We start from the raw sequence: 27,816 nt of genomic DNA on the forward strand, positions 1-27,816 counted from the left end.
TTTGAAAAAGCCCTGGGAATTAAAAAATATACAACATGTGGGTAATTTTTTCCCATATAATTATGGGTTTGGGTCTCATCTATCCAATGAAGGTAAAAGTTTTGACAGAATGTTACACTCAAGTGAGCACTGTCCATTTTTGTAAAGCTCGCAGAAATCTGTTTGCGCAGAAATGCTTGTTTTCACGCTGTGTCAAGGGGAAAGGGCGAAATCAAACTTACCCTGTGAAGCATTTCTCATAAATTTCGCTAGCACTTTTAGCCAATTGAAATAAAACGGATACATTCAAGCATTTTGTAACAATTTTGCCGCCCAAATTTGAAATTTCAACACTTAGTAAGCACAACCTTTACCCTTTTGTGCCAGCTGGATCTGAGGACATAACTGAATCTGAACAAAAGTTTATATCAGACATCTCCAGCATTTTTCACTAAGTTTTTATCATTTAAAGTTGGTATACATTTCATTTTCATTTAATACTTGTTTCTCCACACTTTTCCCAAGCATGGCAATGATTAACAAAATGAAAATCAAGCCTAAGCAATTTCATGTAAATCACAGCTCAGTGTAAAGCAAATATCGTCACGATGGACTCGATGTGTGGGGGAGTGGGATGGGGCGCAATGCACTCTTCGAAGTGTTTTGGGCAAGGAAACAAGTTTAAAAAGGTAAAAGATATCTTCATATCAATTTTATTTGCTAATTTCCACGTGTTCTTCATGATTAAGGTCTACTTTTATTCGCATAACTATTTCAAAATTCTGCGCAAATCAATTTTCACCAACTTTTCAAAACCAAGTGGTGCTCACTCAAGCAGAAATATTTTTCGACAGGTTTATCGTCATTTGCTTAAATGGATCTGTACTAATGCTAAAATGTGGAAAAATCGTCAGGATATTACAAATATATAATTTTACAGGATTTTTTCTAAGTGTAAACTTTTTTTTGATACGCACTGTAGATCCATTATTCAAACCACCTTTATGTATGTAGCTGGTATAAAAAATGTTATTTTGACTTCGCCGTAGGGGAAATGTTACTTGCCATCAGCTCTCTCACTTACAGCAGTGTTAGAGGTTCTTGTGAGATGGTACCTATTAGGTTGATATCATATTGACTTTCTGGTCACACAGGTTTAACATGCAAACACTTGCACGTTTAACAAACGATACACTGACACTAATGAAATCTTTCTTTGATATTTTTATTTGTATATTTTTTCTTCAACTTACTTAGGTCAAGATCAAAATAACGGTATATGGGCAAACCAAATTGTACACACACAAATGATGCATAACATTAAAAAAAAAATCCCTTGGATATTTTCAGAATTCCTTTGTACATATTTTACAGGAAATTACATAGGTGAAGCAAAGTGTTGTTAATGATGCCCCTTATAGAAATGAGGGGCAGTGGGCAAGAAAATAAAAGAGGAATAACAAGGAAAATATAGAAAATTGAAAAAGGGATTTTAAAATCGCACATGTCATAAATCAAACTGTCGCTATGTACTGATAGTGTTTATAATGCAACTGTAGAAGTGCTTTACAGTTACAATTTGCCATCTCTAATAGCACATGATTTTTCATATATTTCAATTGGTCTCATTATGTATGTCTAAGGCACTTCAATTCCATCTAATCTGAATTTGTTTGACAGAATACCACGATATTAACAAAAAAATCAATTGACCCAACAATTATTAAACAACTTTTAAATCTGGCTTATATTCATGGCAACAACAGCACATTGCTTCGGTTTAACCAAAAACAGAAAACAGTAAAAGACTAACATTTTGATGCAGCAATATTTCAGATTTTGAGCACAAGGAAAAAATGAGTCAACACAAATGCTTGAATATAGGCATGTTCCCTTTTATGTATTAAGCTTTTTAGTTTCTCTAAAGGCCTCTAAATATGAGTGAAACGCGAAGGATATGTGAATTGATAAAAAAAGGGTGTTAAGATGAATAGGTGCAATGAAATCTGTCTAAAACTGCCCTTCCCTCACTTTTTCATCAACAAAAATGCTATTATGCAAACAATGAATTTAGATCAATTACAGTGAAAATTTTACAATAATGAACTATTTCCATGTATTCATTTTGATCAGATAAGTCAAATATCTCTGAGGCCAATTAAATTCCTGTCTATGTCAAATTTACTAGTATCTACATTGCATGATAGTTCAGATTATTTGTCTCCGACTTTCAAATTTCAAAATTCCAGCTAGTCATATGTGTTAGTAATTTGTGCAATTGCAGGAGTGTTGATTATCCACATAATCTAACTCCTTGTAGTAACTGGAAGATATGGCACCTAGTAGATGGCTCAAACAGAACTCAAAGTGCAATTTACAGAAGGAAAAAATATATAATAGCAACAGCAAATATTACAAAAATCATTGTGAATGGGGACAAAAAAAAATCAGGGTGCTTTATCTCATGTTAGTGAAATTTAAAGGGAGAAACCTATGTGCACGAAAACTTGATGCACTTTCGTAATGAATATACTATGTTCACTTTTACAAGATACAATTGCCAGTTGGTAAGTTCATGCATAAACCATGCATACAATAACCCAATCAAACAGTGTTTCTTTCGGTCAGTTGCTTGAATACATATACATTACGACACCTTTTTTTACTTTTCAATGAGACCAACGCAAGCATTCACTTGTTAAGCATGAAATCCTATCGTTGTTTTAGCTCTAGAATATAAAGATTATCCACATGTTTCTGAGCAAAACTGATACAAGATATTAAAAGCAGTTGCCTATGCTTTATCATTTTACTACAATGCACTGGTGAGCTTTGCCAATATTGACTGTTGCATGTGTTACAGATCAATGAAGGTTTCTATTTGAAATTGCACAAATAGCAGAGGAAAGGTAATTTTTTTTTCTTCAGAAAAGTGATCTTTATTGCTATTATTAGCTCTCTTTGAATTCATTGGTGAATATTCTCTTTTTTTTCAGCAACAATATATCAATTCATTCATGCCCTTCCAAAGTCGATAAAAGAACAAAATAAATGTTAGAGCAAGATAGGGATTGAAAGAGAATACATTTGGTAAAAATTAATCAAATGTGTAAGAATATTAATCACACTACATGATACGCAAATATGAGAAAGCGGCATTTGATAAGCTAGGCTAAAGACTACAAGGGTATAAGGTGTGGGATATTTACAATTTTATGATATCAGTCAGAAAATAATTGCATGTGTACCACGTATTTCAAAACTGTGCAAAAATAAATAAATTCTTATCACTACAACACAAACCACTGATCTCGCATCGTTGCCTAAGCATAATACCTAATGATATCCCTGCCGATAGCAATTACTTGTAGGAGTGAAAGAAACTTCTTTCCACATGTCATTTCTTAACGAGGTAAACTCTACCATGAATACAAATTAGTCAAAAGTAACAAAATTTAAAATTCAATTCGCTTAGAAGTCTTTAAAATCACATAACTTCAAAGCATTGGATTAACTTAACCCATCTTTGTGTAAAAGCAAGTTTTAATTATAGTTGGCCCTTTGGTTTCAGCGATGGTTTAAGATAACGGCTACAATAACTGTGTTTACACAATATCATATTGCATAGTCTGCAAAGCTAAGAGTCAAAATTTATACATAAAAGCTGTAAATTATTTCCTTAAAGTCAGTAATGGAGTTACATTCCAAATTCTTAAAGCTTACTATTTTTGGATTTTCTTCAGATATTTCTAACCCTAACTAGGCTGGGGTATTTTGGTATATCATATGGCAGGGAGAGGAGGCGTTGGGGTGGTCTTGGAGGCCCTCCTTGAGATCTCGGCTGTTGATATAATAATTTTTAAGTATTTATTACAAGTGCCCTTACCAATATGTATTATTGTTGCATTACTGTCCAACAGGTTTGACGGGGCAAGGTAAGTACTAGAAACAAATGTGCATAAGTTCATCCAGGTACTGGTTGATACCTATTTTTTATGTCCGGGGACTGATTTAGTCCTGCTGGTTTTCCTGTCTTATAGAGAGCTCTATTAGATGCTTGAGGGATGGCATTCTGATATTGACAATTTTTTTGCTGCAGGATAATTATCTTCAATTGGTAAATGAATGGACAGTTGGTACTCCATACAAGTGTAGTCTAAGTTAAGCCAGATTTAACTACACCATGGAATATCCACTGTGTTTTGTCATCTTCCTTCAGAAGGATCCGGGGCCCATTTCATAAACAACTTGCAACCGTTGTAACTTTGCCATTATGGCAACTACCATGGAAACCTTGATTCTGATTGGCTGCTGAGCCCTGTTACCATGGTAGTTGCCATAACAGCAAAGTTACAACAGTTGCAAGTCCTTTATGAAACAGGACCCAGTTATTTCAATGCCTTGTCTGTTTGACTGGCTGAAAGTGTACTTCAATCCATCTTGTGCTCCTTCAATGTGACCAATGCCATTCTCTTGTACAATCCATGCTAAACATATTCCTAAATCATTGTAATGAAACACCATCTCTAATACCACTAATACAGTCTCGATCCATCCAATAAATTTGTGTTCACAGTGAAAAACTAAGTATGATTTTCCAAACGACACCCAATGACACAGACATTATACATACATACATAAAATTAAATGTGCAATGATGGGTAGCAAACCATATGCATGCAGGCATTGAATAGGAATACAGATCTTTTAATCAATTACAAAATACTTCTCTACTTGTGCATCTTTCAATATGACTAAACCATCTCCCAATTGGCAAAATTTTCTTTACTGCCAATTTCAATTTCAAGCAGGTGCTCTTTATATTTCTTCACAACAGTACTGTACATGAATAAAGCCATAACTAAATATACACAAGGCATTCTATATACAATTTACAAGCTCTATTATATACACACTGACACAGAAAAGAAATATCAACCATGGTTCAATAACAATGGCCATCCAGTGGGAAATAATGCTATAAGATTATTTTATAATTCAGAAATATATCTTGATATGCTTTGCATAGAAGGGAGAAAAATACCTTACTGACTTTCTTAGTTTATTAGAAAGCAAAAAATGAATATGTGATTATAAATTCACCCTCAAATCAGTTTATATTCAATGGGTATATGATACTGTTATCATGCTGAATTGGAATATTTGGATGTAAATGCTAGGCACTAAACAGAAATGTGAAATGTGATGAGCCTGGACCAAAATTTAAATGTCAAGCATTATTCCAGAGTATGGTTATGGTAAACTAGAATTGTATACAGATTTTAACAGGAGCTTTCATATGCATGAAGTCCTACATGCACTAGGTATTATCTTAAAAAAAATTCAGCTGAAATGGCATGGAAAATGTAAGCAGCAATAAAAAAAAAGTTACTTTTCATTTTTTTTATAACAAGAAATTTAACCCCTTTATAAAAATTCTAATTGCTCTTTATGAAATCATTCATACATATCTTTATAAAAATACATCTATCCAAAATTATAACAATATTTTTGAATTGCTCATCTGCCCCCCACAACACATAAACTCTACACTTTTCATCTTCTTATCATATCTATATCATATTATCAGCTGCAACTTAAAAAAAAAAATTCTCAGAAGAACGTGAACCAAGAAAAGTTGATTACATTACTTTCATTGCTTTCAAATATAGAGTGAAATGTCATTAAATACATTTCAACTTTGTCTTCAAGCAGTATAAAGAATAAAGATTAAAACATGTATTTAAAGGAAAAAAATAATAATTCTGCTATCCATGTTGCCCACCTGTATTAAAAATAGATTAATAATATCAAGAATGCTGAAATGGATGAATATTAATACCATATTATGCAAGAGAATTTATCCCAATAGCACAGTTAGTGATAGTCATGTATTCATTTTAATAATCATAATAGGAATTCTATCTCATATAAGCCTCCCAAGTCTAACATACAAGACAACAAGAAGCATTGGAGATACAATACTGGGGGAAAAATAAACGTTGGTGGTTCAAACACAAACACCAGATAATAGCACAAATATTCTCAAGTTACAACATAATACTCCCTGATGCATGGCCATAATCTACTCATTTCTGGGTTCTGATTCATAAAGACTAGTTATAATTAGAAACAAAATACAATTTATATAACTGATTTACTTTCAGCCCATGAAATTGAGTGATTTTAGAAGCTTTGAAATGTTATTGCAAATTTGTCATTATAATAAGTATAAATGAAAGAAAACCCTCATGAATAACCTTATGACAAACTATTTAACTGTATATCAAGTATGTAGTCAATCCAAAGACAAACAACACAGATGCATTGCATAATTGTAATGAAGACCCTTGACAGTTCTAAAATCAAACTGAAAATCCTACATGACAGAAGCATGGAATTGATCATTAACTGTCATATGTCAGTTTAAGAAAACCAATGAAGTCTCACAGGCACAAAGATGGTTATGAATCTAAATCCATGCTAATGATGTTCAATTTGGTGTATACACTGAGAACATCGCCAATTTTATAAACACACCCTTTTGTCATAGGGCATTATAATACATGTGTGTGTTGCTATGATTTCATCAGACATTGAACCCACTGTTTTTAAATATCAAGCCCATCGTTCACACAAATAAATAGTGGGTCGATTAACCTGTTAGGAGACTGAGCCTGCATTTATGAAAGCTGGAGTCTATGAAAAAGATCTGTTATAGCAAAATCATTCGGTATCCAACGGCTGAAACCATAGTAACAAGTGAATAAGGAGCACTCCATGACAAAAATGTGCATTAATTATGGGACTCTTCTTGATATAAGTGCTATAAACTGTCAATAAGGCATGCAATAAGCATGGATTAATGATTTTTAGACCACATACGTGTATCCAAAACCAGCTTTATGCCATTAGACCTGAACTTATATGATTACAATCAAAACAGAAGTATTGTCATGGCTCAATAACTATTTCCTTAAAAGGCTTTGAATAAATTCTCACAGACAAGTTACATTGTTGACAGTGTTCATAAACCGAACATCATTCACCTTACTAATCAACACCAATGCACAAATATTGTGCAATCCAAGACAAGTGGTTTCTGGTGACTTGTTCCATCTAGTCCACTTCATCTTCCTTACGAGTGACTGCATCAATGGCTTGCTGTGGGATCTGTGTAGGGTCTGACAGGATGGACGTGGTCCGACTGAGAAGGGTCAACGAGGACAATACAGCTGGAAAGAAGGGAAGAAAGGAGGTAAAGAAAGAATGAATTTAATGTACATATCATCACAAAGAAAAATATGGTCATAATAAAGAGATATGAATAATAATACGCTCAATCCACGATGCAGAGTGCTCAGGGTGCACCGGTATGATAATCAATCACACCTTTAAGCATAATTATTTAGAGTATGAATTTAAAACTGATATCAGTCTAAGAAACTGATAATATATTTCATGTTAACAAGCATGGGTGTTCATTACAGACAACTTCACAACTATGATAAAGAAAGGATTAAAGCCAAAAAAAAATCTTGAGTACTTATTACTTTATACAGAAAAGTTAGAATAATCAACATGCGAATGGGGCACGTAGTGAATAAAGGCTGGATTCATGCAAAGGATGAGATGTCAAAATATGGGAGCAACTTGCGCGCAAGGAAAGCAAATATCAAATAAAGAGTCTAAATACATTGTAAACCTAAAATATGAAAAGATTATATAACAAATTAAGGGAACTCACTGGGTCGAAGAGTTAGGAGGGAGCAGTGTTGATCAAGCCACGACCGAACAGATCTTGTCAGCTCTTCCTGACTAGACGTGGAAACCGTGCTGTTAAATGACTCAAACAGAGGTCGGATAATAATGCTGTACTGAGGGTTGAAAAGATTAGCTAAGGAAAGCTAGGAAGAACTCAATGGGAAACATGAAAAAATCTCTTGACACCACTTCCAATATCCAATTGAGTGAGTGTGCCATCAGTGTGTGATTAGCCCAATTTGAACTCTTGTGAGAGGGCAGCTACTTTCCTCAAAACTAAACATAAAGGGAGACTCACAAACGTCACATAACCCCCCCCCCTTTAGCCCACTACTGAAGTGGGATGGGAGGAGAATGTGACTTTAATGAGTCTCCCTGTATTTTTGGTGTTGGGGAAAAGTAGCTCACCTCTAGCAAGGGTCAAAACTGGACTGTTAGTGTGTGTTGAGAACTGTTTCCAATAGTTTTCTTTCTTAAAAAATTAATGACTTTTGTAAAGAATTGTTTGCGTGTGATACTGTGTTATTAGTAGAAATATGACTATTTAAAGACAACAGTAAATCTCAAATATGTAGTCTCAAAAAAGACTTTGAATTAATACGAAACAGGAAATTGCTGATTATTCTTCAGACCCATTCACAAAGCTAATCATTCAAAGGGGAAAATTGGTACTACGAAATACAAGTACCACTGAAAATGAAACTTGAAGTTCTTGTTTAGTTCATGCAAAGTGACAAATACTGGAAGAGGAAGAAAAAATGTCTTGCAATAGGGTACAGACTAACTGAAAAACTGACCCAGGCTCTACAACACACATCCTATCAATCACTCACGGATTTGATTTGTACGAATGACTGCATATAATGATGAATTAAATCGAGCCTACATAGTCTGCCTTTAGATCAATTGCTCAGCAATGTTTTAAGTGGCCCAGATTTAGAGGCTTAATAAAAGTATCTTTTAATAAACAGACTATTACACCAATGCTTTCTGTGTACATCTTTATATTACAAGCTGTACTCGAATATTACAGCAATGATTTCCGTGTACATCTTAGTCTTAAAAGCTGTGCTTGAATATTACAGTAATGTTTTCCCTGTACATCATTGTTTGTATGAAACAAAAGGATACAATCCAAAACTTCCAATTGTGTGTGGTCCTCTCTCTGACATATTCATCAAATACATCACGCATCATGTCAACCCGCTGTCTGGTAACAGGGACTCCACTGGCTGGCAACTGTGATTGACTTTCACTGATCAAATGACATGAAGATACAGAAAAAGCAAGATTTAATATTTATTGGCATAAAACTTTTTAAAGATGCATGTAAAAAGAATTTTCTTGAGTGACATGACATGACATGAATAAATAAACAAACAAATAAATGAATAAATGGATTGTCTGGAGCAAAGAACGTTCCTCTTGTGATTCAATACCAAGTGACACATCAAAATCATGGGGGCGAATCTACCAATAGGATGTCATATGGAACATAGAAGAAAATATTCATATTAAAAATAAAGTTGCTTAAAGAGAAATGCCAGTAGTTGCAGTAAACACTGATTTCATGAGAAAGTCTGTAAAACCCGGCGTAATTGTCAGTATATCATCGAGGATCTAGATCTGGTACAGTTACATAAAATGAACTTTGTGAAATCTTGAAATCTACGCTGAAAAATGTTCACACTGAAGATCACCAACACAGATAGGCACACATTTTTTATTCATACAAACAGACACTTGGATGGTCATTATATTAGATTCTGTAAAAAGTCATTTTGAGATCGTTACCAAAACTGGAATTTATCTTTAAGTGGTTAATTTACATCAGCCCAAAATGAAGAACCATCAACAAGTAGGTGGAGAGTAGAAAATATTTGTATTACATTATACAAAATATGAAATATTTCAGTCTTTAGAATGACAATTTAAAGTTAACTTGACGATTGGTTTACACCCTCCTCTTCTTTCCATTATATTTCATCACACATGGTATCCTGTCAAAAACCATTTGGTCTAATTGCCACTAGCCAACTTACCATATGGTCTAATTTCAAGTTAAGCTATATCAATTTCATCTAATATCCACTTGATCTAAGTTATATGGTTAAATGAACTGTATGAACCAAATTTTCACTTGACAAAGAAAAAATTATAGGACATCCTCATGGAAATGAGACTACTGGAAATTTGTCCAAATGAGAATTAGACTAATGAGCATTAGACTTACTAGGTATTACACCAAGTGTAATGTAGACCAAATAGCAATTAGACCACATTAATAGTGGGCTAATTGGGTTCCGCCCATGTAGTATCTGAGGTCTAGACCAACTGCTTGCGGATGAATGGAATATAAACCATTTAGAAACTTGCCACAAGATAATGTGAACTTGCAAACGATACAATAGGTCTTACCCGATGTCAGTATGAAGACCCGCAATTTCTTGCTTGAGACTGTTGATCTCTTCTTTCATCTGCCTTCGATCAGACTGGAGTTTCTTGGTGTATTCCACAGCTAAAAACAATTGATTGGTTGGTTTTACCCTTTTATCTAATGTTATACACAAAAACTCTTGCATACTAGCCCTTTCATTCACAAAGATGGGTTTCATTTTACACTCTATTTATGAAGATTATGTGTATTATGCAAGAAACGCCACGAGATATATTCAAGCTAGTTATTTCAACCTAGACTTTTCTTTCTTAAGAATTGAAATTAGGTAAGGTCACTTAAATCATAATATGGCAGATAATTAGAATGGATTAATATTAATTGTATGTTCTTTTTGCTTTAAGGACATTAATGGTATTCTCATTAATTTTTTTCAACCCCACAGTTCTTTCATAATTCAATAGATTTCACATTTATTTCAATAACTTTTATTCTCTACTCTTTACATACAGTTTTAACACTTTACTCAAGAAAGTGGGGATTTAATAACCCATTCAACGTGAGCTTACCTTTGACAAGCATGTTGGCTTTGCTAATCTTAGCACTAGGATTCTGAGCCAGGGACGGGATAAGTGAATGCAAGTGATCAAATCCAGACTGAAAGGCAGAAAGAAAGAAACAAACAAGAAATCACTATCAAATACCAATTTTTACAGAATGTTCAAAGACCTGGCAAAATATTTTTTATATTAAAATTATCCAAAAAGTTAATAAACCAATCACAATTAATCTAGTTGGTCAACTTAGGGCAAATAGACTTGGCAAATCATTTTTTTTCCATCTTTGCCAAGTTCATTCCACAGGTGTTGATAGCCTTGGTTGTTTTAGATTATTATGTTCAAACTTACTCTGATATTGAATCTCCTTTTTTGTTCAGCTGAAATATGAGATTGTTTCCCTCCTCCTTTTTCCTGTAAATGAGAAGAATAAGTTATATTGAGATTATGAGTTTGGAAGGAATGCATTTAATTCTCTAAAAAGGTAAACAGATTATCAGCAATATAATCTTTATAAAATACTGACCCTTTTTCCAATTAACCTCCCTGGGCACTGAAGTATCTCAATCAAATTAATATAAATTTGTTGTTGCTGAAATTTGTATATTTCATCAACTAATTTCAAACACCCCTCCCCAACAAAATGGATACCTACATAGCTCAATAGAATATATATTTCCAATAATCAAACATTCTCATGTGATCCAGTATTATGAGTTCTAAAAAAGTCAAAGTATGAGGTTGAAATTAACTATCGTAATATCATATGTGTAAAAGAAAGTTAAACATATAGTCAAAAGAAACAATTTCAAATTAAATGCCCTCATGTCATTATTCATGCAAATCGAAGAAATTCACAATGACCTGAGTTTGTCCTATTTAAAGCATTGAATATGAATTTCTTTTTCTAGGTATTATGTAAGTTAAGTACTTTTTAATCAAAAGTATTTAAGTATTAAATGTATTTGAAATGGATTTTGATCATATATCTTTAAAGAAGTACAAGGTTACTATGGTGGCCTAAAGTTTAATAATGCTTTACAACCTGTTTTCCACAAACTTAAATTACATGCCGAAGAAGCTCAAAGAATTCATGATCTTGAAAAAAAAACAGTATATCAAAGTTAATGTGCATAAGGTGCATGTACAATGTACACCAATAAAAGACAATATCAACCTGCAATTTATCCACAAACAAAAAAAGAAATCACTTTAGAAAAAGAAAAAATAATGGCTTAGGTGAAAAGAATTGGGGAGATGATGCTTGAAGTAAATTTTTGATGTTTTTCAACATTATGTTAGTTCATATGGAGACTAATAACCATCACAATCACTCATAACTTATTGTACACTAGATGTATATTCACATAATACAAATATAACAACAAATTCATTGTATACACAAGTGGTATCTGCATAATAATTACCATCACCAATAAACACAAATAGAAGAAAGAGGGAGATTAATAAAATGTAATGTAGAATGAAAAATGAATTCCCCCCCAAAAAAAACAAATTGTTCAAAGGACAAATTATTTGTACTTTGATATGGGAAGCATCAGTGAACATTTTTGAATAACATTTGAAATATCGAGTTTGGGGTATGTGTGGGTGTTGAGAGTGCAAATTGAGCTAATGATTCTCGTCCCAATGCTAAAATCAGTCTATGCAGTATAATATAACAAATCATTATATTCCTACTGAATTCAATGCTAGCGCTAGTTTCATTTCAGGCTAGATGTAGTGGCTAGCAGGATAGTGCAAGTTATGCCTGAAATGTTGACACATCTACACCAAACTTGATATTGCCCATTGAATCCCCCCCCAAAAAAAAAGAAAATTGTTAAAGCAAGTTAAAATAAAAAATAACGAAGGTGTACAAAGCACTACATGCCATGAACACATTGCAATAACACAGCAATACAAAATTTAACAAGTGGAATGCCTCTGGCCGTCTCACCTGCATCACGAGGTTCAATATAGCAGCAGTGCTGACTTTGAATACTACTCTAACTCGCACAAGATGTTCAGTGATACATGGTTACTCTTATGTCCACTTTTTATGAACTAGACCATTAAACTTACAGAGATATGATGGTTATTCAACAAAAAACCCCAACATGGCCAAAGTTCATTGACCTTACATGACCTTTGACCTTGATCATGTGACCTGAAACTCGAACAGGATGTTCAGTGATACTTGATTACTCTTACGTACAAGTTTCATGAATCAGATCCATAAACTTTCAAAGTTATGATGGTAATTCAACAGATACACCCAATTCGGCCAAAGTTCACTGACCTTTGACCTTGGTCATGTGACCTGAAACGCGCACAGGATGTTCAGTGATACTTGATTACTCTAATGTCCAAGTTTAATGAACTAGACCAATAAACTTTCAAAGTTATGATGGTAATTCAACAGATACCCCCGATTCGGCCAAAGTTCATTGACCCTAAATGACCTTTGACCTTAATCATGAGACCTGAAACTTGCACAAAATTTTCAGTGATGCTTGATTACTATTATGTCCAAGTTTCATGAATCAGATCCATAAACTTTCAAAGTTATGATGGGAATTCAACAGATATCCCCAATTCGGCCAAAGTTCATTGACCCTAAATGACCTTTGACCTTGGTCATGTGACGTGAAACTCATGCAGGATGTTCAGTGATACTTGATTAACCTTATGTCCAAGTTTCATGAACTAGGTCCATATATTTTCTAAGTTATGATGACATTTCAAAAACTTAACCTCAGGTTAAGATTTCGATGTTGATTCCTCCAACATGGTCTAAGTTCATTGACCCTAAATGACCTTTGACCTTGGTCATGTGACATGAAACTCTAATAGGATGTTCAGTAATACTTGATTAACCTTATGGCCAAGTTTTATTAACTAGGTCCATATACTTTCTAAGTTATGATGTCATTTCAAAAACTTAATCTCAGGTTAAGATTTGATGTTGACGCCGCCGCCGTCGGAAAAGCGGCGCCTATAGTCTCACTTTGCTTCGCAGGTGAGACAAAAACAGAACTCGACACTCTGCTGCTCAGATACATGCAACCTCACTGACATCTTCACGTTGTACTTGTGAAGCTCGCTTTTTGAATGTCACAGTTTCCCCACTATATGAACTGTACAACCGTTATTTGTTAAACATTCACTTTGACAGCCTGAATGAAAGTGATTCATTCAGTATAAAAAATAATCCATGATGATTGAGGCTAGTCAAAATCAGTTTAGAGCTGCCTATAATACAGGAATAGATCGTGAAATCAAGCAGTAGCCTGAAAATTGGGATTGATCTATATAACAAGCATTTTCTTTTTTTTTTTTACATTTAAAGGTAACAAAAGAAATTAAATATTGTGTAAAAGAATTTATTGATTTAAAGATGCTTCATTCATAACAAAAAGAAAACATAATACTAATATGTAAACATACAAGTTTTTGGTTGCATGACAGATTATACAGAAAATCTGGATTTCGAGGAGTTTAGAGTTACATGCAGGAAAAATTTTAGATTTCCTTAGTTCACTGAGCAACATCCTAGGTTGAGCCCAAGCAAGTATCAAGCTCTGCTTAATGCCAACAGAATGAAACACAGTCCAAATCAAAAGGAGGGAACACAAAACGGTTGAGCAGGCAAATCATTAAGAATAGAGTCCCTTAATTCTTTGCCTACCTCTTCCTTAGACGACATGTTCACATCATTCATGCTCTGCATATATGAAGAAATATAAAGGGTTGGATACAGGAGGAGAACCAAAGAGAAAGAACCATGGTATAGTATATGAAGTGAAGAATGATTGAGGTACAGGGGGTATATGGTTGTAATAACAAAACAGGTTTAGGTATTGTATGGGTACAGTGAAAAAAGGAAAGTATAGAGGTATGGTGATGATCAAGATATGGTAATGGTGGAGAAGGCAAAGGGGGGGGGAGATTAGGAATAAGGTTGGGTACAGAGATGGTAGAAAAGAGTTATCGTGGAAAGAAAAGGGGATAAGGTAGGTATATATTGGGGAAGGGGTAGAGATATATATGGGAAGGGGAGGGATATAAAGTTTGTTACTGTCTTGACTTAGCATGACATAAGACTTGTTTGTCTAAAGCTAGAAACAAATTCATGAACTATGTCTACAATGATAAACTCAACATGATCGTATTCAGGTCATTCGCTGCTGGTATCTAAAGTTACAAACTGTATTATGAAAAGCAGCTGTAATCAAGAATTTGACATAGCAAGCTCTATTAGATGTAGAAATGACTATCCATTGTGAAAACAAGAACATTCTACCGGTAATCTCTAACAGAATTAGAGCATTGACTAGTCACACAACGAATTAAGTCTATTTCTAAATTATAGCACGAGGTATGAAATATAGTTTGAATAAGAAATTCTAGAAATATAGCATATGAATATGCAATGTATGACTAGGGTAAAACATATAGATGATATTGAAAGAGAACCAGATTTGTACTATTAACAGACAGCTTAACGAGTAGTTTGAATTCCAATCTTATTCAGTTTATTTTCATATCTTCTGCATAAAACAATGATGGATAGAATGACTCTTCCCTTGTGAAAAAGTCATTGTGCCTTTATAGACAAGAATTCATTGTTGACAATTGAACCCTCCGTTTCAAAACAATCTGCAAAGTTTTCACTTCAGTGTTTGCAGTCTAACCAAGCTGAAATCCTCATGCACCATAGCAATTTTCATGAATTAACTTTCACTACTGGACTATTACAGGCTTTGTTAACGAGAACACATAATTCTATACATGGGACTACTTACATCCATATCTTCAATGATAGACATTGGACTTGGTGCTGGACTGATGGAAATAGGTGTGGTATTCAAAGAGAATGGTGATAGTGACATCAGAGGCTCTTTTGCTGGTTCTATTCCTGATAAATTATCAAAGAAATAAAAAAAAAATGAACATAGAACAGTAAGAATGACACTGATAACAAAATTTATATAGACTTTATATGCACAATGATTAGGATAATCAACCATGAAAAATGTCAGTTATTTCAACTACCGAATAGCAAGTAACCGCAAGCTAAGAAGACACTATGAAACAATTTATTCTTATTCTCAAATCAAGATAAATCTAGAGCTCACAACACGTTCATTTACTTCTATTTTGAATTACGAATCTAGGAATGATTGATAAAAAAACAATGAAAACATTAGCAGCAATCTTATAAGAATGATGTAGGATCAGTCTGATCAGTGGCTCACTTCCATGAAGTAGTTAAGGGCCAAAAGAGTAAATAATTTCTTCTGTACTGGAAGAACAAAAAAAATTCAAAGTTCATGATTTACAAGAGAATTGATAAAAATGACTGATAATCAAGCTGATTTCATTCATGAGGCATCCGTGATACACATCACTGAACATCTCTGTTTATAAGACAAATATCTATTTTGGACTCACTTTGCAAAGACTTGCTTGAGTGAGCAATGTCGCTGGTTGCTATAGTGATGACTGAACTAGCCGGTGTTGCATTGTTGGATGATTGAGGAGATGTAAAAACAGACGCCAGGGAAGAAGTGAAGAACCCTGCTGTTGGAGGTCTCACAGCCTGTGTTTTAGGTGGCTCACTCGACTACATGAAAATAGTGAAAATGCATACTGATATAATGTAAAATCAAATAAACACTCGTTGAAAAAATAGTTTTACACTGAACAACTACAAGCAGAGCAAGTTCCATCAAGGACAATGTGTGTTTCTGCACAAATTTCTCTCCTGTGCTTTCTCAATATGTGAATCTATCAAATTATTTATGAAAGTAAATAACACAATGACCTTAAACTATCCCATATACAAATTACTGCCTAAACCCAATCAAACACAAATCAAATGTCAGTCATCAAATTCTTTTTAAGGACTATTTGGTCATACCGAGAATTCATCACATCTTTTTCTGCTTTTTATTGTACATCCTTCAAATTTGGGGCTACTCATAGATTTGATATCATTTAAGCCTCTTCCATGCTAAACCAATGAATAAATATTGAACTTACCAACATCTTGATGGGTGTATTGCTTATTTTAGACTTGTTACCCGCTGCTGTAGTAGAATTCGAGGCCAAGGCCAATGAGAGAGCACTAGCCTGTGTGGATGGGGCTGCCTTGGTAGATGGTTTAGATTCAGTCTTAACCTGGTGAAAGACAACGGTCCTCACTGGGGTACAAGAACCACCTTCAGGTTTTATTGAAATGCTGGCTGGTGATGTGTCATATTTGCCTGTGTAATATTGAAGGACAAAGTCAATGATTGATGTAATCAATCTTACATGTTGAAAGATCGCCATATAAGGTTGTTTTACAGTCACATTCTAAAGTTCTGATCCCTAATGCTGTAAGGTCAGTCTAAGTTCTGCTTGCTAATGCTGTAAGCTTGCCAGGTATAAATAATCTTTAACATTCAACATACTTTTGCTACTTACATTATCTCCAATAGATACATAAGGCTCAAAAACAAAAAACAAAATAGTTGGGACACATAACAACCTTCAGACATTAATAATTATATAAATGCAAACAAAGGCTACAGTTTGGTATTTTAAAAAATGCCCAGAATAATGAATACTAAAAAACAATTATTTTTCTGGGTTTGTTTTTAAATGAAGAATATGACCCTGTTACTTTTTTTATATAAACGTTTTTCATAAGTGGTTGGGGGAGGCAATATAAAAGAAATGGATCAATTTCCCAGAAAACCTTAACAGGTATCTACAAATGGTAGATCCAAGTAAATAAATAAATCAAGAAACAATCAAATACCTGCTCCTTCTGCAAGGAGTTGTGTAAGAAGTGCTGTGCCACTGGATGAAGTACTGGTCTTTCCAATTTCGCTCTTGGCTATAACTGGTATAGGGTCAGGAGCTACAGGTGCTGGTGCAATCTTAGCTGGTATCTTGGGTTTGATGACTTGCTTAGGTTTGATCGGTTGCTTCAGACTGACTCCTGCTGAAGGATTAGTTTGAAGCTTGAAAGTGGTTTGGGGTTTGGTATTAGCACTGTTCTGTTCGGGTGAAGGGGCTGTATTTTGTTGTAGGGATGTGATGGTAATGGGAGTTGCCAATGAGATTGAAGGCTGTCCAGTTGTGAACTGAATTGTTTGTAGCGTTTGGATTTGTCCATCTTGTTGGGGTTTCTGTTGCAGCTGCTGTGCCAAAGAATGGGTTTGTGCAAAGGTGGTTGGCTGATTTTGAATGTTATTTGCACCAGAAATGGTAGCCACTTGAGAGAGTCCAGTTGTAATGAAATTGCGACCAAGGATTTGGGTAAGTACAGGTTGACTGTCAGTTCTAGATGTATTCATACCCTGCAGGAGGGTTGGTTGTTGTTGGGGCTGTTGCAATCTTTGCTGTTGCAATTGGTGTTGCTGCTGCTGTTTTTGCTGCTGCTGCTGTTGCTGCTGCAGTTGTGCTTGCTTTTGCTGTTGCTGTTGAATCAGCTTTTGCTGCCTCTGATTTTTCTGCCTTTGTCGCCTAAGCTGGGCCTGCTGTTCTTTCTGCTGTTGTAATAATTGTTGTTTTTGCTGCTCCTCTTGCTGCTTTTGCTGTTCAAGTTGCTGCTGTTGCTGCTGCTTTTGGAGTTGCTGCTGCTGCTGGCTATTTTGTAAAAGCTCACCAGCAGAGACATGTTTGGCTACCTCCTGCAACAGCTTTAAAGCCTGTGTCTGTTGGACAGTGAGACCTGTAACATTGAGAGAACCACTCAGACCTTGTGCCTGTTGCTGCTGCTGCTGCTTCTGAACCTGGGCCAACGTAGATGTCAGCGTGTTCAGAAGCTGTCTAGCTTTGGCCTGTGTTTCAGTATTAGCACTGCCAAACACATCTGATGTTTGGGCCTGCAATTGCTGTTGTGGCTGCGGTAACTGCAACATCTGCGCATTACTGACTCCTTGGAGTATACTTTTATTCTGACTGCCTTGAAATAACTGACCCAAACTGGTATCCATCACAGTAGAACCCTGTGTGAGGTTAGGAGTTTGCAAGCTGTTGGTGGGTAGACTGTGACTTCTCTGCATTGTTGCTGTCCGTGACTGGGGTTTTTGCTGCTGCTGTTGATTCAGAGCATTCACAGTCTGTAAGGTTATAGGAGTAACTGTCTGTAGCTTGCTACTCGCTGCAGCAGCTTGATTACTAGGTGGAGCAGATGAATCTTTTGTCTGCTGTTGCATTGCAAACTGAGGACTGATTTGGTTGATCTGTACCTGCAGAGGCAAGTACTGGTTGATCACTTCTGTTTGTGGTTGCTGTTGCTGTTGTTGATGCTGCTGCTGTTGTTGCTGCTGCTGTTGCTGCTGCTGCTGCTGCTGCTGTTGTTGTTGCTGTTGATTTTGCTGCTGCTGCTGCTGCAAAAGCTGTTGCAGGACATTATTCTGTAAATTGGTCATCTGAAGTCCACCACCCAAACCACCCAACTCAAGGGTAGTGTTTTGCTGAAGCTGTGTACCAAACATATTCTGCTGGCCCAGAGTAGCAACACTACCCTGGGTAGTATTACCATTTAGTGGGTTCAAGATCAGATTGCCATTGCTAAGGTTTAGATCTCCTACTTGAGGTTTGGGCAAGATATTCATAATCTGGTCTTGATTATCCTGCTGCATCCCAGCCAGATTAAAAGAAGACATTGTGTTCTGTGTTTCCACAGGCTGCTGAAGCGACTGGAGCATCTGTTGCTGTGGCTGGGGTGGTTGGATATGCTGTAACATCTGTTGCTGCTGCTGCTGTTGTTGCTGTTGTTGCCGCTGCGGCTGATTGAATCCACTGGTTCCTGCAATAAGCGGAACATCATCCATAGGTAGCATACTAACAGACTCCTCTCCTGACATTGTTGGGGTTGTCTGGAAAGATGATATGCTGCTGTCAATACATAGAGCATTCTGAAAAACAATCAGAAAGTAAAATATCCTGTATTATATCAAAAGCTTATTCATTTTTGTTTATAGACATAAACATTCTTAAGGCTTAATATTTGGTCTCTACCTATGTTTTAATCATATGACACCTTTATATCATATTCTTGTTTGGATGTTTCTATCTGGGACAACTTCAGATCCAAAATATGGATAAGGTTCCCACAGTGAAGGTTTTATATTTCCTAAAGAGATCTCAGCCATCAGTTGCATAAATGTACTGATACTTTAAAAAAAAGGTAAAAAAAACATTTTGAGCATTGAAAGGAAACTTACACCTAGCCTACTTTGCTTGTTTGGATCACAAACTGTAATTAATAGTAGCATACCTGTTGTAGGAGCTGTGTCTGAGTTTGTTGACCTGTGAATATAAATGTATTTGATTGAGCAGCAGAAGGATAGCTGGACTTCATTACATCTGGGGAAGAATAAAGAAGGAGAAAGAGGGAGATGTAGTATTCACAAATAAAATAAAATTGATCTTCTAAATAGCACATTAAAACCAAACATACATTTACGTGTATGATGATGCTTAAAAGACTATAGGAAGAAAACAGATAAAATGAAAAAAAGGAAATAAGAAACCACTAGGAAATATCTTTGACAATTAATGAAAAAAAAATGAAAACAGAAATGAAGTTGAGAAAAATAAACAAAAGGATAAAGACGAACTGCAAAATGACTAATAAGAAATCCCAATCTGTAAAAGTCCATGTTTACTTCCCACTGTAATAATATAAAGCAATCAGACAATTAAAACAGGTCATATTCAGTGTTTTTTTTTTTTAATTCATGACAAATAATGTTCTCATAGCAGTAAAAATCCTCTATTAAAAGGTACATCTCCCATCCTTGAAAGGGGGGGGGGATGGTGATATTTTTACCTGGTGTTGAGTCAAATGTATCCATTACATCGTCCAAGGATGGCTGTAGCTGAACTAAACCAGGCTGAATGATGTCTGCATTTATACCAGCATGAGCTATGGGGTGACAAAAGAGGAATATTAAAAAATATACATATAACACAGATAGAGGAAAATAAAAATTTAGTGGCAGAGCAAATTCATTAATGTGGTAGAAATGTGTCATACAGTCATGCACTTTGATTTCATAGATAATTTTCAGCAAATCCTTGAGTTCTAGAGGCTAATGATTAATTAGAATTCCACTCTCTTCAATCAATTGCAATCTTTGAGACTTGATAATTATTATTCTTATATCAACCACAACTCTACATATACTACAAATTCAATGAAAAAGAAACTCACACACTATATGTATACATTTAAACTTTTTTTTCTTAAGGGAATTAATATTAATATATTTGGCACACAGCTGTGATGGGAACACTAAAAAAAATCCATGTACTGCTAACTTCCTTGAATCTAATACAAATTAAAAAAAGCTTCCTATAATTTAAAAGTTGTATAGCCTGGGGTCCGTTTCACAAAGACTTGTTACTATTGGAACTTCACCATCATTGAAACTACCATAGAAACCTAGATAGTGATTTGCTGCTGAGCCCTGCTACCATAATGGAAAAGTTAATATAGTCGTAACTCTTCATGAAACAGGTCCCCGATATGTTTCACTTTACAGACCTCTGATCTAGAAGATGAGTCATAATCACAGACAAAAGCTTGAAACTGACAGTTTCTTGGGCAAGTAAACTATTTGAGAAAGTAGCTTACCTATCTCCTTAGGATTCGGGAAGGGGAAGTTTGGATTAAGGCTGGTGAAGAGTGTGTCTGAGAATTCAGAGAAGAGTGTCTCTTCATCCAGGACCATTGGTGTCCCTTCTTCCGAGCTGGTGTCCAGGAAGTTCTTGCTTAGCGCCTGGATATGCTGTTTCAACATTTGAAATAACAAATGAAATAGCAATAAGGTACTTGATCATAAATACTGTATTTACCGCTTCCCCATCCCATTTATGAATTTCTAGGGGGTACAGACTTGCATTTCAGCCATAATGAAATAAAAAATTCAAGAGTGTCAAAGTGATTTGTCAAAACGATCAAATTTTGCAAATTTCAGGAAATTATTGGGATGTGCTTTTCAGGACCAATAAAATTCAAAAAATTCCTTATAGGCGACTTATTGTTGGTTTTTTGGTTAGCAAATCAGATATTTTATAAGAATAGCTGTATGAACATTTTGCTCTTTGAAATATCCTTCAGGACTGTATGAAAGATTTCCTATAATATAAACTTAAATGTATATTTAAATCTTAAGAAAAAAACTAACTACCAGATAAAGTAATATACTAAAATGAATATCTGTAAAATACATGTAAGTATTGGGGTCATACCTGCTGGTAGAGTAAGTCTTCCAGAATTCCTTCCTGCTGTCCTGATTGGATAGACTTCTTCTTGTAGAATACCCTCCATTTCTGGTACTCCTTGACAACTGCACACAGAGTTCGCTTCCAATACTTGCCTTCAAGAATTACAGCCTGAACATGAACGAAAAATTAAGTTGAGTCACAATTGTTGAATCATCATCCAAGTCAATGCATTTTTGTCAGACCAGATTGTGCACATTGAGTGTTATTTATAGCTTAGAACGCTGTCTTAGGGCAAAATTGTTAGAGGCCTCCAAGAATGTGGAAGATATCATTACATTACATGCCAAAAAGAAGGAAACTTAAGAAATTCTTCTGAGCTATTCACTGAATTACACTGTGTATGACATAACCCAAAATTTTGCTTCATCCCAAATTCAGGTCAATTTTTATGGTAAAAAAATCATACAAAAAAGGCTATACAGTCCAATACGAATTCTATAAACCTAGCAAATCCAAATCTAAGTACATATAAATAATATGCATTAAACAGAAAATTAAAAAGAGAAAGAAGAGATACATGTATTTACACAAAGGAGCTAAGTATGGCGAATAGCAGGCAATTTTAAACATTTTTCCGTACTACTTTCGCACAAACATTTCATATGATTTCATGATACAATGAAAATATATCACGCATATTAAATATGAAAAGCAACGTTAAAAATCAGCAAGCAAAAGAAATTCAAAAATGCATCAAGTTATCTAGTGTGGGATTTGAGTCAGGATTTTTTTCATATTACCTGTGGGGTGTTGTAGCTGTCAATCAACGGAGATGAAAATTGGCAAATTTGGGGTTGCCTACCCAAGATAACTGTGATAAAAACAATGAAAACAAATAATCATTAATACAGATCATGTTCTTTAAAGGTAAATGCTAGTTTTGGTAACGATATCAAAATGAGTTCGTACAGAATCCAATGAAATGCCCACCAAAGTGTCTGGTTGTATAAAAAAAAACGCATGTGCCAAAGGATTCTGGAAGAAATTGTGTAATTGCTGAGAAATCAGCAAATAAGCACAGGATTCGGGTAGAGCGTCGGGCCCGACGCTCTAAGCAATAATTATACATTGTCCCACGTGTGCTTATCTGTGTTGGGATCTTCGGTGTGAACATTTTTCAGCGTAGATTTCAAGATTTCACAAAGTTCAGTTAATGTAACTGTACCCGATCTAGATCCCCGATATACTGACAATTAAGCATTGGTTTATAGACTTTCTCATGAAATCAGTGTTTACTGCAACTACTGGAATTTCTCTTTAATGTCATGAGTGTTACATGGTATATCCATACAACATTGTACTTTAATTGAAATAATTCGAGTGGTTTTTAATTTATAGAGATTACATTTAGAATCTGCACATTGTGTAGGGTTGACATGCTATTTTTCTGGTTATGTGTACTGTACTGGTTTCCACTACAAAATGCAGGTAAAAGTGATCCAGAGAAATCAAAAAGCCCCTCCCCCCAAAAAAAAATAAAGGTCATTTTAGTTATATTTTTCTATTTTTACACAACTTCCAAAATACCTGGGGATGCTGCCTATGGAGATGGAGAATAATACATGTACCCCCAAGGGAATTTTTTGGTGTGTTTCAGCATCCCTGCTTCCAAGGGCCATGCTATCCCCCCCCCCCCCCCCCCCCCGCTTTAGAACAGCTACCCTGATCAGGTGACAGGTCCTTGAGCATTCAAGGTTTTCCTTCCTACCGAGGAACCATTACTACATGTACAGTCACTTGGGTGGAGAGTAGCAAATGTAGATAAATGCATAGCCAAAGGATACGAATGCCATGGTGGGATTCAAATCCCTGACCTTGAGATTCAAACAACACATCTACATAGATTTATACATGTACATGTCGATCAGTGTATACTGTATGCTTAACTCTTTGCCCGCCACGGACGACTAGAGTCACATACAGTGGACCGCCAAGGACGACTCAAGTCACAGTTCACACAGAGTGCATTAAATTAAGTCTATTGTCCATGTGCACTCATGCACAATAGTGGTAGGCCTATGTGCATTGCATTGTACAGTGTACACACAAAGCTTTTCTTTACAATAAACCAATCAAAAGATATTGGGAGCTTAATTAGCATAAGTCCATGCAAAACCCCTCTTTGGGTTGCACCTTAAAATTAATGTGGCAGAGGAGATATTAGGTCCTTGGCGAGCAAAGAGTTAACACCAACAGACTAATCCCACATGTACACTTAGTCTTAATCTTCAATCATAATGTGGATCTTTAACAAACACATTTGTCAAACTCAACCTAATTGATCACAAAGGTCAAGTCTGGTTCACTATAAATATCTAGCCAGTTCAAGGTGATCTGGTAGGCCTTCATAGTCCTACATCAAGGCTCCACATTAACTTTTCTTGGTGGTGGCCTGTTCGGGCCACCAAAACCTTCAAATAATTTTTTTTGGTGGCCCACTAGTAAAGTTTGGTGGCCCAAAAAAATATAAAGAAAAACATTAAAAATGAATAAAACAAACTGAAATATTCTGCAGTCACTACCACGTACCACTATTCTTTGTACATCTTGTATGTAAATCGTGCTTGCTGTTATTTTACTTTGCTTATTTTGTGGTAATATATAAATTGTTCTATCATTGTGAATATGAAATGATTGAAAGAGAATAAAAGAATTGTATTGCTCCCAGGTTGTGTGGACTTTTAATCTCTGTATAGACACACACTCATAATGGTAAAGTAAATTAATAGTGCATATAGCAAACTCAGATTGATTTACAAAACAATGATTTTTCCTTCCTTTTTGATCGTAAAACCTAGATTATGTAGGCCCCAAATCCAGTTTATTTTCTCTTTTCCAGCATATTATAGCAGGAGAAAATCACAGAAGATATGCTGCAGAATTAGAACAATGTATAAAAGGGGGAAATAAACAAAAATAATTTTTAGAATAGTAGTTAGATGGCTTATCTATAAGTTTCGGAATATAAGTGTGTTTAATCACTGTAAAAAAAAACGAAAGAAAAAAATAGGAAAACGGCAAGTTATCTGGAAAAAAACAGTGAGAAAATTCGTTCCCTATATTTAACAAAATGATGGAAAAATTCACATTTCATATCAATAAAATGTCTTCCCAAAGTATTTACTTCCTTAAGAGTGGTTTAAGAAGTCATTTATAAATAAAGAAAGAAGCTGTCTATTCAAGACAGCTTCGAAAATAAACCAAATATCAACATACATACAAATTCACATGTGGGACTGTGATGTACTCACCTATGTGTTTTATGTGTATTAATGCATTTGGAAATCGGTCTTTTTGAGTCAAAAGAGAGGTCATAATTCCTCCTTTTAATGCTTGCAAATTATCAGGTTTCAGTAATATGGACTGTAGAAGGGCATTTCATTGGTGTAAAATGTGACTTTGACGTATATTTTCAAAGTTCTGGGGAAAATTTCTAAGCAGTAACATTTCGCATCGCAGCTCCCTAAGTCTGAATAGTCTGCTGGTGCACAGCCAGCTGCAGTGGTTTCACGCATGCAAAGCTCAGCCGGACAGCCGGCACGGCCGGCTGAATAATAGTTACTGTACATGCTAGCGGTAGGCCTACATACTGTCATGACTGTGCAATCTTTGTGTGTGTGTGTGTATTTGTGTGTAGATTACCAAAAAAGGCGCATGACGAATTGACTTGCAATTTGAACTGTAGAAAGTTGATAAATGCATGCAAAATCGGGAGAAAAATTGCGTTACTTTGAAAATTATTGGTTGCCCGATTCGGGCCACCAAAACTTAACATTTTTTCAATAATGGTTGCCCGAGATGAATTTTTGGTGGCCCCGGGCCACCGCTAATGTCGAGCCTTGCCTACATATATGTACAGGTAGTGTACCGGTACTTTTTCCCCCTTACCATGTCAAGTTATTTTTAACACTCTACATGTACATATATAAGGAAAATAAATCTTATCACAACTAGTGAATACTAGTATCTATCATTATTAGTACCGGTATCTAATGAGACATCATAAAATTCTTATCAATCACTGTTCTAATCACCTATGATTTGTTTACTTTTTTTCTACCATATGCTCTTTGCGTTCAATTTCATCTTGAAAATAGGTTTAAGTATTGTCCTGTTTATGTATGACACAATACACGCTGGACAGATCACAATAATTAAGGCTGGCTATCTCCATGGTGATGACACTTTTTCCGCCCTGTGTACCTGTCCTTGAGAAGGTGACATTGAGATGTTTGCAAATCCAGATATGACCAAGGTGATGTGATTATGCCTGTGATAATACGGTGCTTCCTGAAACTTCCTGTGACTAAAAATCGAAAGACCCTCCACCCCTCATCCAGAATTTATCTGTCTCAATAACCAACACATGCTGTTTTGCATCTCTTTATCGAACAAAAAAGCGATAAAAGGAACAGTGTAAAAATAAACAAAAGAAAGCCTAAGTCACAGTCCCTATCTGACCATGGCAGGGCATATCAAACATTGTATAACAGTGACATAAATAAAGTACCAAAAGAGTTAGCAAAATGAAAATATATGTAGGCTATAATCACCTGAAGTAACTCAAGATGGAAAATTCAGTGAAACATCAAAGATGATTTGCTATTCTTAAGTAATTACATGTAGGAAATGGGTAGAATCTTTCAGATAACAAAACATACACTGTACGTAGGCCCCTATTTAAAAACCATTATGAATTTATAGAAACATGACATACCAATACCCAGACTCCTATTATTTTGTAAAAGGTCTCAATTGTTAAGTCATGAACATGAATAACACCTTTGAAACAGGGCTATAGGCTATGAACATAAGGGACGTAGCATGGCACGCAAATTTCTCAATTAATCACCAACATGATAAATAAATTCACATGTGAGTGCAATCTATTGGAATCACTGCTCAAGAAAACAGCACACATTCAGCACAGGCTCAACTGTTCACACAACCTGCAAACAAACACGCAATATGAACAACAATTGATTTATGAAAAATCTGAACAAAACATATTTCCCCCAGCAAGCCAGGTATTCAATTCTCTTTTTCATCATGTGAATACAGCAAGCCATTCAACAAAGGGGGGTAGTCCAGGGCAAGCACGGGCATACATGTACAGCTGTACATGCAATAGATCCTGTGGACTACCGTAAGTAACGGTGTATTAACCGCACCTTTTTCTCGGCGGGGCAGAAGCAAAAGTCGGGGGTGCGGTTTATACACGGTGACGGGTCTGAGCCAGCCCGCCGTAACCCCTCCCGTACATGTACGATGTCTGCCAGTTCACAACACATCGAGTGGCCGGGCGTAGCCGCCCAGGCAATGTCGTTTAGAGGGGTATGAGCCGCGGGTAATGGGAAGCGATTATTGCAATATTAATTAAATGTTGTCCATAACAAACGCACCCACCTTCATGACACTAATTTTGACTTTATTCTCGATTCAAAGTAGTGAAGTTCCCTGGCGAATTTAAAGAGACGCCAAGCATACTCGGTAATATTTTGTCACCGCTGAGCGAGAGTTGAGTGAGCTTAGAGATTGCGTTGTAATGTGGTTATAGTGCGACTTAAGCTGGCGCTATTCAAAGTCCCGTTTCGCGCCAGCTTGTTTTTTTTCCTTCCTGTTTGCTTTTCACAAGATACCATGTAAACCACGCACGAGAGAGACGGCAAGAAGCCGTAAAAAACAAATGGAAAAAATGCCAATTTCTTTGTTTCTTGAACCTTCCTATAATCCCGTATCCAAAATTCATGCTAAGACATCAAATTTCTGAAAGTGATTGTGAGATTGTGATGCAAGAAATGTGAATGTTTCTTCCTCCTACGC

General features: G+C 35.5%; 1 protein-coding gene across 2 annotated transcripts in view; it reads right to left on the minus strand.

Moving 5' to 3' along the window:
* Window positions 1-4,298: 4,298 nt before the first annotated feature.
* The window catches only part of LOC121409020 (MLX-interacting protein-like), a 46,321-nt gene continuing 22,803 nt past the window's right edge, over window positions 4,299-27,816 (minus strand). The window contains exons 3-18 of one of the 2 annotated variants that reach the window (XM_041600796.1): window positions 22,734-22,804; window positions 21,958-22,101; window positions 21,341-21,494; window positions 20,534-20,629; window positions 19,979-20,067; window positions 17,507-19,616; window positions 16,744-16,967; window positions 16,153-16,324; window positions 15,504-15,616; window positions 14,387-14,422; window positions 11,047-11,109; window positions 10,708-10,795; window positions 10,162-10,261; window positions 8,875-8,998; window positions 7,727-7,856; window positions 4,299-7,214 (exon numbers count right to left, since the gene is read on the minus strand). In XM_041600796.1, the coding sequence (XP_041456730.1) occupies window positions 7,099-7,214; window positions 7,727-7,856; window positions 8,875-8,998; window positions 10,162-10,261; window positions 10,708-10,795; window positions 11,047-11,109; window positions 14,387-14,422; window positions 15,504-15,616; window positions 16,153-16,324; window positions 16,744-16,967; window positions 17,507-19,616; window positions 19,979-20,067; window positions 20,534-20,629; window positions 21,341-21,494; window positions 21,958-22,101; window positions 22,734-22,804 (3,830 nt within the window). In that variant the 3' untranslated portion in view covers window positions 4,299-7,098. The remainder of the gene's footprint in view (window positions 7,215-7,726; window positions 7,857-8,874; window positions 8,999-10,161; window positions 10,262-10,707; window positions 10,796-11,046; window positions 11,110-14,386; window positions 14,423-15,503; window positions 15,617-16,152; window positions 16,325-16,743; window positions 16,968-17,506; window positions 19,617-19,978; window positions 20,068-20,533; window positions 20,630-21,340; window positions 21,495-21,957; window positions 22,102-22,733; window positions 22,805-27,816) is intronic. The other variant, XM_041600797.1, reaches the window with a different exon arrangement.

The sequence above is a fragment of the Lytechinus variegatus genome, chromosome 2 (genome assembly GCF_018143015.1).
Source record: "Lytechinus variegatus isolate NC3 chromosome 2, Lvar_3.0, whole genome shotgun sequence".
Taxonomy (NCBI): domain Eukaryota; kingdom Metazoa; phylum Echinodermata; class Echinoidea; order Temnopleuroida; family Toxopneustidae; genus Lytechinus; species Lytechinus variegatus.